Raw genomic sequence first — 15,317 nt, 5'->3', positions numbered from 1 at the left:
CGATTTATTCAAAAGCAATGAGTCCCACGAGAAAAAAATCCTCATATTCGTGTTGCCCGTTCAATTCTGCATCGAAGCTATGTATTTAAAGCGAAATCTAAAATTTTGCCAAAATTGAAAAAGTGAGAAGGCCTTCTCATTTTTCCAATTTTCTTCAAATCCTTGATTTTTTTTAAATACATTATTCCGATTTGAATTGATCGCTGATCACGAAAATGGGGTATATTTTTGTATCAGGCTTCTGCTTTTTGAATTAACCGTAAAAAACAAAAAGTCGGCCTTATTTAGTCGGGCTTAAAATTTTTTTCGGTCAGTGTATGTACAAAAAGCCCAAGCGCCAGTACGCTACAGCGCCAGCGCGATGCAGCATAAATATTCGGTAAGTGTATGTAGAGAATTAGCTAGAAATCTGATCGGTAGATGGCGATAGTATAAAACTGAAAAAATAACAATATTTTTTTTTTTTGGGGGGTAAAACGGATTACCATAAAAAATGAATGTAATAGTCCATCAGCTTGAAACCATAAAATGCCCATTACGTATCATCGCTAATTTAGTTCATGTATCATAATAACCATCAAACGCAAGCAACAACGTTTATTTTCCCTGAATTATTTTTATTTTTATTTTGTCCTATTAATACGCACACCTTGATCTAACGAACTGATAACGTCAATTTTCATTGGTATTTCAGTTCGATCGATTGACGACCGTGAAATTCGATCAGCTAAACGTTGGTTTCTAAAAATCCAAGAAAGGCAACGTCGTAAGCCGTACGACTATTTCACTATTTCGGCGCTCATTTGCGACTTAAGGTATGATCTGCAGGTAGGGCGGGCAGAAAATTCAAACCACGTTGAGAGTCTAGACGGAGAACACGTGCAATATTTTTGATCAGTTAGTATCACTATTGGTTAGCTAAGTTGTTACTAGCAATTAAAGGAACTAAGATGTCCCAGCGAAGACGTGCTGCAGAAGTTGCAGAGAAGAAAGCTGCGGATGCCATCCGAGCAGATGATATAATTGAAGATGTTATCCCAGAATCGAAATCCTGGAATTCCGAACAATCAAAATCTTCAAACGGAAAACCACCCCTTGCTGGGGCTGCGGCAAAAGCTAAATTGGTTGCTGCTAAACCAAAAGGAAAGGACACAAAGGTGAAACAACTTGAAGAAATGGCTGATGAAGAAGAAAAAGAGAAAACAATGAAGTTTGATAAAAGCAAAAAGGTTAGTAGAAATGGTGACCTTCATTTATTACTACCAACAATTGCAATGTTTTGTTCTATAGCAGGAATCAGGAGGGAAACATGTAGAACCTAGCACTCACAAAAAACTTGCGTCAGCTGGCAAGAAGGGTGCCTCAGTGAGGTGGTCAAAAGAAAGACAAGAACAAGAAGGAGTGAGTTCAGCATTGGATTTACCAATTGCTTGTAATTTTGTGCTTATTGGTAATGTTGGTATTCTTTGCAAGGGTCCTGATCCAGACTATGAAATGAACGAAGAAAATGAAGATGACAAAGAAGCGTATAAAGAGGAATTTCAAGAGGAACCTGTGGAAGAAGAAGAAAATTTTGAAGAGGAAGGAGAAGAGGAAGGAGAAGGAGAAAATAAAGAAGATCGGATGCATAAAATAAGAGTGGAAGCAGGGAAGAAAGCAATTGCAACAAGAAAGGCTCACATTAAAGAACAGGTTTGTATAGTATTTATAGCAGAAGGTTGGACTTATAATTCCATAATCTTACTTTTGGTAGGATCCTAACGTCAAATCAGACAAAGACGCAGACACTGTCTTACACGATCAGTTATCAGCCATCGGTAAAAAAGGAGCTTCAGCTAGATGGTCGCGGGACAACGATGAGGTAGGTTGACCATCGCAGTATCCTCCCTCCTTTGGTCTTTCACTTTCGAAAACAATCATGGGAGCATACTGTACCAGTTCTTACTTACCATTTTTTTTTTACTTGAAAAGGACAATGGGGGGGAGGAAGAGAATCAAGGAGAAGAGGATAAAGAAGCACGGTTGCACAATATCAGAGTAGAAGCAGGGAAGAAAGCAATTGCAACAAGAAAACAACATATCAGAGAACAGGTTACCAACTTGGAAGATTCAAATCCAATAGGTTTGCTTAAACAGAAAACATTTTTTTTTTTTAAGGATCCTGGAATACAGTCGGATGAAGAGGCTGACGCAGTCCTGCACGACCAGTTGTCAGCCATCGGTAAGAAAGGCGCAGCAGCGAGATGGTCGTACGACAAAGGACAAGTAAGCATGACGGTGTAAATATTGACGTTAATTAGTCAGCGTCTAATTTGCGAAATCAATGGCGATATCATTGTATCGAGTAATGTATGCCTAATTCCGTATCTTTATGTTAAGGGCGGCGATCAGGGTGAGGGTGAAGAACAAGAAGAAGACGAAGACGAGAAGGAAGCCCGGATGCATGAGATCAGAGTACAAGCAGGAAAGAAATCAATGGCGACACGTAAGCAACGGCTGAAGGAGCAGGTTTATTTTTAAATATCATGTATCCAGTTGAGAAGTACATTCTAATGGAAGATTATTTCTCAATAGGATCCTGGAGTGCAGTCGGACGAAGAGGCCGATGCGGTTTTACACGAACAATTGTCGGCAATCGGCAAAAAAGGAGCCTCAGCCCGATGGGCTCGCGAAAAGGGCGAGGTATAACATCGTATGGTAATTCACAGATAATGAGCCATCTTTCATTAAATTTTTCTTCCAAGGGTTCGGCTGAAGAAGAAGAGGGTGACGAGAATGAAGATGAAAAAGCTGCCCGATTGCATAAAATTAGGGTCGAGGCGGGGAGAAAGGCAGCAGCGACACGAAAGGCACACGCTCAGCAACAACAAGCAAGTTTTTTAGTTAAGGAGTCTATATGTCGGTCTGTTTTTTTAAATTGGTTATTGGTATAAAGAATTCCGCGGGTGAATCGGAGGAAGACGAACCAAGCACACACGAGAAACTGTCAGCTGCTGGTAAAAAAGGGGCATCGACGAGATGGGCGCGTGCAAAAAAACGGGTCAGTTTGTTTTCCAGTTTCCACGTTTAGTATAAAAATTAATATTGAACCTTCGTTTCCGTAGGATTCTGAAGGAGAAAATAATGACAATGGCAACATGAAGAAGCCTCGCGCTTCATCGCGGGTCGCAATGGAACATTGGTAAGTGCCACCATACCTTACTTTCGTTTGCATGAAAGGTTGTCCGTGATAGTGTGGTTATGGCATAGCAAATCCTGATCCGTATTCAAGAGGAAGGCTCTTGAAATTCAAGAGCTGTTCCTCCAACATTGCGCTGACCTGGTGGTGGAAATGAATGTTTCGGCTCCGCGTAGGGGGGCGTTCGAAATCATAGTGACCAATTCCCATGGTGTCGGTATGGCAATTTTCGTTTAGATTAGCTGGGGTTGCCCAAAAGGTCACATACCTATATTTGATCTTGTTTTTCAGAGACTATATTATGGAGCGGAATTAAGCGTGGTCCGCCACGACGTCTCAAATTTCCGGATCCTAATTCTTTGATTGCTGGCTTAAAGGAAGCCCTAGCTTAAGAGTCGTTAATTCGCATAGGTTTAGATTTTTTGTCTTCATTGTTCGCGTTCGTTAATTTTATTGCACTTTCACTTGCACTGATCGTCCAATGTACAAGATTCAGTTGAAGAGAGCATATCTACCACTTGAGAAAAGAAAGAGGCCTGAGTAAAAGGTTTATGAAGGCGTGAGAGTAAAAATTTTTTAATTAACAAATCTTCCATGTCCTGATGTTTTTGCCTTTTTCGTCCGCTTTTTTTTTATCATGTGATAGAAAAGTCTCAAAACTCAGATTAAGCTTTCTTTTTATTTTTGTTTTGTTACACACTAAAACATCGCTGAGCTCTCCCGAGTGTTGCGTTCTAATCCCGTATAAATCACTAAAAAATTTGTTAAGTAAAAAGTACAAAGAAAATAAACAAATGTTTATGTACATCATAGTATGTATTAAATCTGATCGTATAGGGAAACGACGAAAAAGCTTAGGATACGTTTGTTGTCCCCCTCTTTCCGCTGTTGCTTTTCGTCACCGACATCGGGTGATGGTGGGAATTGGAAACGCTTCAGGTGAGCTTACAATTTCGCTATGGGATTCTGTGTGCGTTGAGTGTGCGATTCAGGTGTTTCCGACTTGGGAAACGAAGACGTCCCTTGTCGCCACGCATACAATGTCTATGGATAACCGGTGGAGCATCAACGTTGTAAAGATAGTCCGTTGTTATTATTAGGTTTCGCTGCGCGTTTTTGATTAAAAATACTTCGATTGCTTTAAACTTGTGTTAAAAAAAAAGTTTCGAATACCAGGAAAACCATCGTTTGATGTGGTTATACGCCCAAACTTGTACCAATCGAAGTCACAGCTATTGAGTTAGGATTTTGCTAAATCACCGAACATTACTACGATCGATGATTGCTTTCAATAAATGTCTTCAAAGACTAGGTCTAAAGCAAGATGGATGTTGATAGCGGACGTTGCACCGTTATTTTACTTCCTTCGTCGTCGTCTCTGGTTCGTTGCGTTTTACAACCATCTTTGCTTCAAAACTTAGACGTAACAGATAATAGAATTTGTTCAGTCGTAGAAGTTTCCCGAACGTCAATGGGTCTAGTTATGTGATTTCTCAACACTGGGGCCAGCAGGATGTTTGAAAAAAACCAGCCTCTACTGTACTTACGTCCCAAGAAATATAAAATGCATTTTCTTCACATTTTTTCTGCGAATAACGTTTTTGCCCGTCTAAGAAGAAAAGAACCGGCTGACGTCCGCATGGAGAAAAAAGCCACAAACGGTCAGAAAAAAGTCAGAGAAAAACAAAAGAAATGTGCATCTCTTCAGTGAAACGACATTTTTATACAAGTGTATACCGCTTTTTTTCCCACTCTAGTAATCAATGCCCGTTAATATTTCCTCATCCTTGCCGGCCTCGACCAATTCTGCCATTCTTTCACATGTAAAGATATAAATTTCCATTGCTGTTATCTAACCTACAATAAGTGATTTATCTCTTATGGACGTTTGTTTCTATTAAAAGCCTTTCCGGTCTGGATGGTCCTCTACAATTCTCAACGCCAATTGGCACAAGATCGGACAAGTAATTATACGACATACCGTCGCCATTCTTCTTTTCCCACAAGGATATTGATTCTTTTTAGATTCTTCCTCATCCGGATGGGATGGATAAAAGCAAAAATGTTTTTCCGATTCTAGGAGCGAATAATTGGGCCGGAAAGGAAGAGGATTTAGCGTGGAATTTTTCCGATTTGTGAAAATAGGCGTACCCGATTTGTGTCGACAACCTCATCGATTTCTTTTTTTATCCATCATGGCATTCTTATCCTTTTCCATATTTGTAGTAGCGGTAATAAGCAGTGAATCTCTCTTTGGAAACACCAGGGGCTGGGAACCTTTACGAGATTGCTCAACCTTCGTATTGACCGCAAGGTTCCAGTCGAGATGACGAGATACTTCACCTGGAGCGTCACTGGTTTTATCGGCTTTAAAAAAAATGTAAATAAATAAAAGAAGGGGAAGAGATGGACAAGGTTTGTATCATTTTTTTTTTTATTGTGGACTTTTCCAAATAGTCATGTTTAGTAGTAGATACGCTTCCCATCCCTCAAGGAAAAAGTAGCTTTTGAATTGATCGGATCAGATGAATCTCGCCTTTTTTTTTTTAAGAGGGTCGTGTTACGAATTTACGACTGAGCGATTTACGACGGAAGACGGGAATAACAACGTAAAAGAAGAATTGGCCCAGCTTGGAATTTTTCATTTCAATAGCTATGTTGAGAAAGAAGACGCTCTGATGATTCAGGACACATTACCTATAACTCAGTCATTTACTTCTTCATTCCTTAGGTTTATTCTTCGGTGGATCTTACACCATCCAAAAAAGGCTGTCACGTAAAAAGACGGACAATAGCCCCTCCTCATTGGCATCGCAAAAATTCTTCATCAGTCAAGGGAATGAGGAGAAGAAAAAAAAACTTGCATTTTCAAGGTCGTATTGTATGTGTTTTCCCGCAATTTAATTCGTTAATTGTAGAATGTAAACGGTTTTCCAGATTCCACGGAAGTGAATATCCTGGACGACAGCTGGGCCTTGTCCTTTTGGTACCGTGTCTTTTTTTGTCCTGGAGGACTGATTGGATCTCACAAAAAATCAGCATGCATTGTATTGATGTCAGCAGGTTTGTACGGTCGACAGCGGTTGGTGGAACTCTCGTGATTTATTCAAGGAAAAATAAAACATCATGCCTTTTGGTATAGGTGAGTGTACCCGTATTTTCGACTGACTGACCGACCAGCAAGTTTTGCCGAAACAACAGCAGCCGTCAGCCGAAGGAACCAAGCAACTGAGAGCTCCTCCCACCCGATTCGTCTCTGTGACTCTTTTGCTTCTTGCCGAGGAAACGCAATCTGCCCGCCTGGAACATCCCTGCAGCCAGTTGGTAGTACCTCTCGAACCGCTTACAAAGTCGCATGTCCCGCTGCCCATTTCTTAGCAAAGATCCGTGTTCATCCGTCTTCTTGTTGTTTCTCGTCTGCAAACATCATTCACATCCAAGGCACACACGGGGGTCATCTCTAAAAGGTAAAGTCGTTTTTCTTCATAATCGGTTGTTGTTCCTAAAGCGAAATTAGCAACGAAGCTAGTTAGTTAGATCACTCAGATTTTTTTTTAAAGCGTTGCCAAAGTCACTGACACATTCGATTGTCAGAACAAAGTGGCGCAGATAAAAAGGCGAAGATTAGGCGGTCGTATCTCTTTCGGGAAATTGTTCGTACGTGAAGAGAACACAAGTAGCTGTCGTTCAACCTGACGGTGGGAAAGATAAATTCAAGTTTTAGTTCTTCTTTTCTGGTCGTTTACGAGGTCAGCGAAGCGTGCCGGCGCAACAACTCTCGTGCTCGATAAATTCTTAGCTTCTCTCGTTGTTACCATTTTTCGATTACTCTACGAGCTCACAGCCCATCAATTTTTATCGATTTTCCTCGGTGCAAGTAACGTAAACATATTAGAGCACAGCACGAAACTGCTTGATTACACAACACTTTCCCGATTTTTTTCCCCGTTCTTACCTTCCTTCCTAATTTAGCTGATTTACAGGAAAAACGTTCTTGAATTTCGTGAGTCTATCGCCGTTTTTTTTCCCTCTTTCTTTTGTTGGTCACGGTTCGACCAGCTGGTGTGCGTCAGACCACATTTCGAACTTGGTCGCGCTTTTTTTCGTCATTACGATTTGTTTTTTTCTTTTCATCCTTTTGTTGAATTCCGCTCGGGAACACGACAGCTGTGTTTGCAAGTTCATTTATTATTGTTTCATACTTTTTTTTTACTGTCCGGAGAAAGACGGAAACATGTATGCACTCAAGAAAGCAGGAAAAAGAATCACACAAAATCAGGTGCCTTTTTTTTTTATTCACCACCTCCCAAAAGGCTTCCGGGTTTGTTAGTAAAAGAAGAAACAAAAGGTGATTTGCCATGTCAAACGATGGAAAGCTTTTAGTTTCTTATGAGAGCTTCAGTAGCGTTGACCAGTGTTCCGTGGCGCGGATGAAGGTATTTGTTCATTCCGTTGTCGTATGGTTTGCTTTTGTGTTATTTATTTTTATTTTTCTCTGCGTATACGGTGCAAATATTCATAACCGTACTATGAGTTGGGGCGGCAGTTTTGAAGAAGAAGAACTTCTTGGATGCGCTTGACCAGCCAAGCGCTTTCCATTTTTCCTGACAAGCAATGCCCGCCCAACTCAAATTTATCACGGTGTCGCGCTCGAATGCTCCGTCTCTCACTCCCAATGCGTTACAACGACACTGAGTGACACCGAAGAGTAGCCGATTACGTTATAAAAAAGGCGGTATTGCGATGATCGTCGCCTCTTTTTAATATAAACGTCTAGATTTTGTAACGTGATAGGGAGCAGTGCGCAGGTGCTGGTGGCGCTCAATTTGAAACGATCCCAACACGTAGGGTGAAGGTCAAAGACATCGAAATGATGCCTCCCCTGAAGTTGGGAGCCATCGAACGTATCCTTAAGCCGACAAGCTAAGAAAATAAAAAACAAAACATGCGTCTCTGCAAGGCTATTTCATAGTAATGGATTAGTCCCGTTGGGCAATTATTAATCAAAGCAAAGCGGGCAGGTGCTAGTTGAGGGTAGAAGAGGGAGAATGTATACTCAAGTACGGAAAGTATCTTTTTTTGTGTGTGTGAAGCTGATTGCTTTTTAAATACCATATTTTATAAGAAACAGAAAATACTAGAAAGAAAGGAAAAAACGTTAATGCAGACTAGATCAAATTATTCAGACATGTCGCCCTGAAGGCGCCCTGGTGGGGGGAATTTCGGCTCAGGAAGAAAAAAAAGTGTAAGTGCGTGCAGAGAGGGAGGGTAGAGAAAGGCTATTGGTCTCGAGGAAAAAGTAAGAGACCATCTGTTGTCTGGAACTAAAGAGGCAGCCACCGATTGCCGCCTCACCGTGCCCACTGCCAACATCCCATAGGCACCGAAGAAGAAGAAACTTTTTTCTGGCAAACGAGTGTGTAATAGAGAAAGAAACGAAAGAAGTTCAGTGGACTCGCAGTAGCCATCGACCTTGAAAAGAAAATGTTCTGTGAAAATGAAGCAAAATGGGAAATTTTTTTGAAATGGGTGGTTATCAGGTCTTATGTTTTCATTATCAAGGCGATCTTTCCAGATGACTTGTTACCTTAAAATGGGAATGCCATAAACTATTGACACAACAAAATGGTTTGTGCTATTGGGATTGGGCAACTAATTCTTTTTTGCGTAGATGCTATTCTGTTGTTCTCCAATCGCATATATTCGAATCTAGATTTCTTATACGATAAAAGGAAAGGTGCTATATTTGCTAACTCACTACGATATTTTATTATTATTTCTATTCAAGACCCCCGGCAAGTCTTGGCCGCCTGCCAGCTGTGATCGTTTCCCGCGCACTCTTTCATCTCAGCCGGAATTGTTTTTTTCTTTCTTTCTTCAACTGTTTTTTTTTTTTTTTTTTTTTGTTTAGTGTTTCGCCATTATTTTCAACTGTCTTGTTCTTGGGAATTGATGAAGAAAATTCCTTTTCAATTGGTTCATTTTCGTTGTTTATTTTTCTTAACAGGTACAAGAAGAAGGAATGGTGAGATACCGCCCGGAAGCCGGTGAACGGGGCTACACATTCCGATTGGTGAACAGCAACGGCAACAACGGTGATGTGAACGGCGGTAGCCCAACCGGAACTCTCATATCTGATCACAGTGGTGCGTCGACTCTGGACAGCTCCGTCTACAAGGAAAGAATCGACAGCTTGTTCCGGCAACAACATCTCCGCCGCCACACGAGCGAGAACCACAAGACGCTCATCGAGGAAGAAGATGACGCGGCAGTGGATGAACCAACCATGGAACATTTGCAACTGCATTTCCAAAAGGTTTTGGCCGAACAACGCGGAAGCGTCACATCACCTGTTCCAGCCACTCCGGCCTCCAAAAATAATTCGACGACGTACATTCAAGTCAACAATCAGGTAAATCACACGTTGATGCGTGATTCAACACCTGAGAGTCGAGCCCAGCGTTTCAACGAGGCCCGCACAGCCGTTCAAGCGCAAATTGAGAAGATGTTCCAAGATGCATCAACAAATAGCAACGGCCAGCAATCGAACAAAACGGCGATGAACCATCACGTCTCAACGTCGTCACCATCGACCGTGAATGATCCGAGCTCGTCCGTTATCAACATAACGAATCATAAAGCGGTGATCAATGTCCGTTCCGACTACCCGTTACCTACTCAAAAAGCAGTGCATAACAAGCAAAATGTTCCTCTTCCACCGATTCCGGCCGTGCCACCACCGTCGCCGCCTTCCTCATCATCAATGACCAATACCAATCAGTACAAAGTTGATTATCTTGGCTCGTTATCCCTTCCAGGCCGAGCTACAAGCCTGGAGTCGCTCCAGTTTCCATTGAAAGAGCTTTATAGCCAATATCGGCAGCATGAAAATGCGAACAGGAATAAAATCTACCGCGGTACAATGGAAATTTCTCCAGCCGGTTTGAAAATCCAATACTATTTGTCAGACAATCGTAGACCCTCTGTTCCTAAGGAGATCTTAAACCCATTTCCCACTATTGCCGTTTGGGCGGCCGTCAAGTTTGTGGCACGTTCCGAGCCCGGCGGGCGAAAGTTTGCCTTTTTGCCGCTCATTTGCGATCCGGAGAATCAGGACAAACAGAATCTTTTCCACCCGCTGAGCCCGGCTGATGACGGAGAATGGGTGACTTCACCCACCTTCCACCCGCCATTGTTTACCTGCGTCATGCGCAACACGCAGGCTCCAAAGAACTTGGAATGTCACGCATTCGTTTGCGACAATCCCGAAGACGCCATTGTTATTGCAGCTAATCTCTACCAGGCCCTGCTGCGCAATATGAAAAACAATGAATCATCGCAACAGCAGCAACAACCACCGCAACAACAGGCACCACCACCTCCGCCGACATCTGCTACTCCCGTTAACAAAATTGCTCAACCCATCTACTCGCCCTCGACCAGTGTCTCTAATTGGAGCGAGAGTTCAGTCACTTCAAGTTTCACGCAGCCCGTTCGCCCGCCGCGACGCAAGAAATCCTCAAAGCCTCTTGATGGAGGCCTTGAAAGACGGAAGAGTATCCGACGAAGTCAAAATAAAACGAGATCTTCGCAAGGCAAAGCAAATTTACGTCGCAGTATGCGTAACGCTAGCCAACGGAGTAACACCGGCCGTGTTGTTGTTAAACGTAGCGTGTCTGAGCGACATTTGGGCGAGGTATTAACGTCAGATGGGTTGGACGGGCCGGATCACGGTAACAATGGAGACATACTCACCAAAGTAGCCATTCCGCGAAGCAAGAGTTTCATGACCGTTCCACAACAAAATTACTCCTTTTCCGAACTTTTTGAAGAATTAAAGGTACAATTTTTAATGATTCTATTTAAAGTTCGGTTTTTTTTTTTAATATTCGCATTTCTTACTTTGCGCAGAAACATGAAGGTGTTCGGAGTGTAGACGATGTCCTGAAAACAATAGTCAATAAAGACCGAATGTCTTTCAATGATTTGACGCCGGCCTACAAAGAGATGCTGATGAAACTAGCCTTGACACTGAGCAAGGACGAGATGTTCCAGCGCTCCAAGAACATAATGAGGCACCAGACGAGTAATCTGAGCAAAACCAAGTCGAAAGCCAAAGCAGATATCACCAGAAACGGGACCAATAAATCGGCCGGACGGGATTCGGACGCTGAGCACAGTACCAGTTCTTCACGCATCAGTAGCGTCTTGAGAGCCACCAAAAAGTCTTTCTCGAAATGGGGCGCTGCCCGCTCCGCATCCACCGGTTACTCTGTTACCAAGGAAGAGAAACAAGCATCCGAGCCTCAGCTAATTAAGAACATTAAAATTATTAAGAGCCCGGAGCCCTCCATTGTTTCCGTGGCTCCATTGGTTTTCCCAACCAAGCATTTCAATCCCAAGACGCCGTTGCCACCGAGGTCTGTTGTCGCCAACAACAAGAACAGCATCGTCAACAAAGCGCCTGATTACAGTGCATCCTGTTCTGAATGCGGCTATGACAGTGAATCGTGTTCACATAAATGCTATTGTTCATTCAACGAAACACAGTCGCAAGACACCACTGATTACAGCGACGCTGAACGATGTTACTGCTCGTTAAAGAGAATCAGCAAGTCGAGCGGGGCTCCAGTTTATCGCATCCGTCTCGACTCTGATGACACAGACACAAGCCACGACAGTTTGCCCGAACCGGCCGTCAGACATCCACCTCACATTAAGCCTACAAAGAATCGTCCGAATTATGCAAGAAAATCGGCTAGTATGACGTCCTGGTCTGCTTTATCCGGAGCCGAGTCTCCATTAACTGCCTGGCGAAGAAATACGGCTAATTTGCAACATTCCGCTCCAGCAACGACAACTAAGCCTTCCGCGCCATCTACCCGCTTTACGTTGTCCAGCGCATCTTCTTTGAGGCAAAAGAGTTTAAGCTCTTATTTAAGTGACACGTCATTAGATTCGGATGTGGTAGCCATGACTGAGCCGGCCCACAAGTCGGCTAACGGCAAAAGTTCGTTCGCTAAACAGCCAGAGATTTTACGCAGGAAAAGCCGTAGTTCGTATTTATCAAGCGAGACGGAAATGGATTCGACGAGTTGCAACAGTTTCGTCCGCGGTCCAGTTTCGATTTCCAGCCAACAGCAACGACAGCAGCGTAAAACCAGCCCAGCGGAATCGGTCGGATACCAAAGTTATGATTCGACGGGCAGCAGCGGACGGACATCGAGGAATTTCAGCTTGGAAAATCTGAGTTCCGTTAGCGAGGGCCGGAGGAATTCGAATTCCTCTAGCGATAGATCACTAAAGTCACAAAACTCGTTTCGTGGCAATAAAGTACGAATTTGTTTTTATTGATTTTGTTTTCCTTATTTTGGTTTCTTTTTATCCTTGATTGGATTCCTTGTAATAATAGCCTATTATTCCAGTTTCTGATGGTGTCGGCAGTGGACCCCAAGGGCAAGGTTGTTTACCGAGGAACCTCATCAGCTGGATCGACTCATCACAGTCAACACCACCATCGTTCCATCACGAAGGCGGTGCCAGAAGGTGCGCTTTCGGCTAAGAAGACGACCGAAATAGCGGCCATGTTTTCCAACATCAAGCTCAACCAAACCACGGATATTGTCATTGATGACAGTGAGGCAACCGAAGACACGGCGTCTGAGCTTTCCACTGATGATGCTTACAGCTCGATGCATTTTCGAGGCGCAAACCGGAACAATAAGAATGGTTTCTCGAAGCGAAGTGAATTAGAAAATTCCTTGGGATACCTTCCATAACAAGTTTCCCACAAACACCTTTCTCTTTCTTTTGTTGCTAAATGCTTAACCCTAAGCTAAGATATTAACCCTTCCTCTCTTTATAAAAAAGAAAAAAAAAATACGATAATAAAAAGGGAATGGTGTTTTACAGAACGGGGCCTCCCGCATCTCTACGGCCAGGTATAGAGACGTCGATGAGGAGCGGTTTAATTAATTTATATAAGATTCGTGAAAAAAAAAACCTCTTAAAACTTTTTAACTATAGCAATTAAGAAAGTTATATGAAATGTACAGTCTTAACCTATGTTTCAAAACTCAATAAAATAACAAGATAAACCATAGTATATTGGTGTGTATCATAAAATGGATCACAAAGCAGGCTCTAAAGCATTAAATTTTTCAGTTATTTCATCCGGAATTTCTACTTCTTTGAGATTGTCGTGGCCGATTTCGTGCTCGAACCTACATTATTTGGATTCAATTATTAACTGTGACGTTAAAAATAATTACAGGCTATATATTACCTAATCAGTATGTTGACCAAATGTTCAAGAATTACCAAAACATTTTCGTTCTTTTCCCACTTGTGGAGCTCACGGAGGATGACGTAAGTATTTTTTGAGCGCAAGTATTCACGTCCAAATTTAGTGGCGCATAACTTTTATAGGAATTGAGAGGTAGCTTACGGCGTCACAGTAATCTAGTATAAGTAGGAATACCTGGGTCAATGCCTCCAAAAGCATTTTACGTATGTCAGGATCAGGCTCTCTAGTTTTCTCTTCACCCAAATATTGCAAATCGATGGGTAGCTTATCGTTATCTTCTTCGTCGAACTCCTCGGGACCGGCTAGAGGAATAAGTAACTTGGGGAGCAAGTCGACAGCTTCACTCAGTAAAAATTCGTGGTGGTCTGCACAGCAATGAAATAATTTTGCAGGATTGAATCATATTAGCATTCTGGCAACAGTTTACCTGTTTCAAAACAGCAATTTTTTATCAGTCCAAGAATAGCACCTCTTCTACTGATGGAATCCTTGTAATCTGTAAAAGAAACTAGCCTCTGCAGGCATGACCGAGATGGGTCCAGAATATAACTAAGAGAAAGAAAAAATAGTGCAGTTAACAATTGGCATACGGTGAGTAATGCAAATACCTTCTCACAGCAGGAAGTTGGCTCAAATTGGACAATACAGATGCAAGATAGTGGAGCCGTGCACCTTTCTTGTTGTATTTTTCTTGGCAGAATATGTCAACATATTTGTCTAAATTTCCATCCATACTTTGAAACACTTTTTCACTTCCAAGTTTCGACCGTGTAAGATTTGACAACACCATACAAGCAGGATCAGCAAGGTTGTGTTCAGGATTGCTTATGATCTTCAACATATGTTCGACAATATTTGTCGCTTCAGCAAGCAAAGCTGGTATGACTTCTTCGTCAGCTGAAAGGTTGATGAGCGCCAAGCTTGCATCTTTTGCAACTGAGTTTTGGCTATCATTTAAAAGTTGGCAGAGGTTCTTAACAATGCATGGTGTGTTAATCAAAAGGTGCCTTCCATCGGTGGTACCTGTCAATCCTGTATGGAAACAGATTAAGTAACTGAAACAGTTTATGAAAAACTCAGTAGTTACCTAGGGTCTGTTGTAGTGCTAGGGCCTTTACATCTAGTCGCATATCCAAAGCGAGAAACTGCGATAATTCTTCAATTTCCGACATTTTGACGTCAATAATAACCACATGAGTCCTACAAAAGTTTTAAACCGTAGCAGACGAATCTTCATGATTGCAATGCAAATCAAAAAAGAACTACTAGATGGCGTAAATTCGTGTTTTTAACGAAAAAAACTGGTACACCACCATTGCCTTTGCTTTTCTAAAACGCAAAACGAAAAATCAACTAGCAAATGGTCCAAGGACCAAAGGGCAAATAAAAGGCAAATTTAAACAACTATTGCGTAACGTCTCTTAAATGGCTATCATTATTGATGAACATCGTATACAGTTCTTTGAAATTCTTGTTAATTTATGACCTGTTTGTTGCTAATATGAAGCATCTTGACGTAATTCCTGGGAATTTTGCTCATTCATTAAAAAACCCAACCCATCAGCTTATGCGTAGTATTGATTGCAAGTAATGATAACATGAAGAAGTTACAACTGCTGTCGTAACAGAAATTAAACAACAAACAGCTTCCAAGAACAGACAGAAATATTTCACCGTAAATGTGATCATTTCATATGGCAACCTTGTACTATTGGTTCATTGGGGTCCTAATATGGCGGCACCCAGAAAGTAAAAAGAAACTTGTGGTAAACATTGAAGCTGGTTTCACCAAAAGGCTATCTTATCATCAATCGAAAGTGATCTTTGATCATC

The 15,317-nt window shown here is 42.0% G+C and overlaps 3 protein-coding genes across 5 annotated transcripts; 2 read left to right on the top strand and 1 right to left on the bottom strand.

Annotated features, from left to right (window-relative positions):
* The first annotated feature begins 798 nt into the window (after window positions 1-798).
* LOC130692579 (uncharacterized) lies at window positions 799-3,946 on the top strand. 2 transcript variants are annotated; one of them, XM_057515718.2, is made up of 13 exons: window positions 799-1,229; window positions 1,291-1,401; window positions 1,474-1,692; window positions 1,754-1,861; window positions 1,972-2,091; window positions 2,158-2,265; window positions 2,380-2,508; window positions 2,575-2,682; window positions 2,745-2,870; window positions 2,936-3,040; window positions 3,105-3,181; window positions 3,250-3,395; window positions 3,470-3,946. In XM_057515718.2, the coding sequence occupies exons 1-12, from the start codon at window positions 951-953 to the stop codon at window positions 3,257-3,259; spliced, it is 1,500 nt and encodes a 499-aa protein (XP_057371701.1). In that variant the 5' UTR covers window positions 799-950; the 3' UTR covers window positions 3,260-3,395; window positions 3,470-3,946. The 2 variants fall into 2 exon arrangements, with proteins under 2 accessions (XP_057371701.1, XP_057371711.1); XM_057515728.2 differs by lacking the exon at window positions 3,250-3,395.
* A 2,165-nt stretch (window positions 3,947-6,111) lies between these two features.
* LOC130692373 (bromodomain-containing protein DDB_G0270170-like) lies at window positions 6,112-13,275 on the top strand. Of its 2 annotated transcripts, XM_057515493.2 has the most exons (5): window positions 6,112-6,241; window positions 6,321-6,645; window positions 9,186-11,018; window positions 11,090-12,511; window positions 12,604-13,275. In XM_057515493.2, the coding sequence occupies exons 3-5, from the start codon at window positions 9,201-9,203 to the stop codon at window positions 12,955-12,957; spliced, it is 3,594 nt and encodes a 1,197-aa protein (XP_057371476.1). In that variant the 5' UTR covers window positions 6,112-6,241; window positions 6,321-6,645; window positions 9,186-9,200; the 3' UTR covers window positions 12,958-13,275. The 2 variants fall into 2 exon arrangements, with proteins under 2 accessions (XP_057371476.1, XP_057371467.1); XM_057515484.1 differs by lacking the exons at window positions 6,112-6,241; window positions 6,321-6,645 and adding an exon at window positions 7,488-7,614.
* On the bottom strand, window positions 13,264-14,711 carry LOC130692744 (protein HGH1 homolog). Its single transcript, XM_057515829.2, has 6 exons — window positions 14,572-14,711; window positions 14,093-14,516; window positions 13,912-14,033; window positions 13,659-13,849; window positions 13,464-13,597; window positions 13,264-13,401 (listed from the first exon to the last, which is right to left on the bottom strand). The coding sequence occupies exons 1-6, from the start codon at window positions 14,654-14,656 to the stop codon at window positions 13,308-13,310; spliced, it is 1,050 nt and encodes a 349-aa protein (XP_057371812.1). The 5' UTR covers window positions 14,657-14,711; the 3' UTR covers window positions 13,264-13,307.
* Between the last annotated feature and the right edge of the window lie 606 nt (window positions 14,712-15,317).

Source organism: Daphnia carinata, chromosome 1 (genome assembly GCF_022539665.2).
Source record: "Daphnia carinata strain CSIRO-1 chromosome 1, CSIRO_AGI_Dcar_HiC_V3, whole genome shotgun sequence".
In the NCBI taxonomy this organism is placed as follows: domain Eukaryota; kingdom Metazoa; phylum Arthropoda; class Branchiopoda; order Diplostraca; family Daphniidae; genus Daphnia; species Daphnia carinata.
This window is presented reverse-complemented; position numbering and strand designations above follow the sequence as displayed.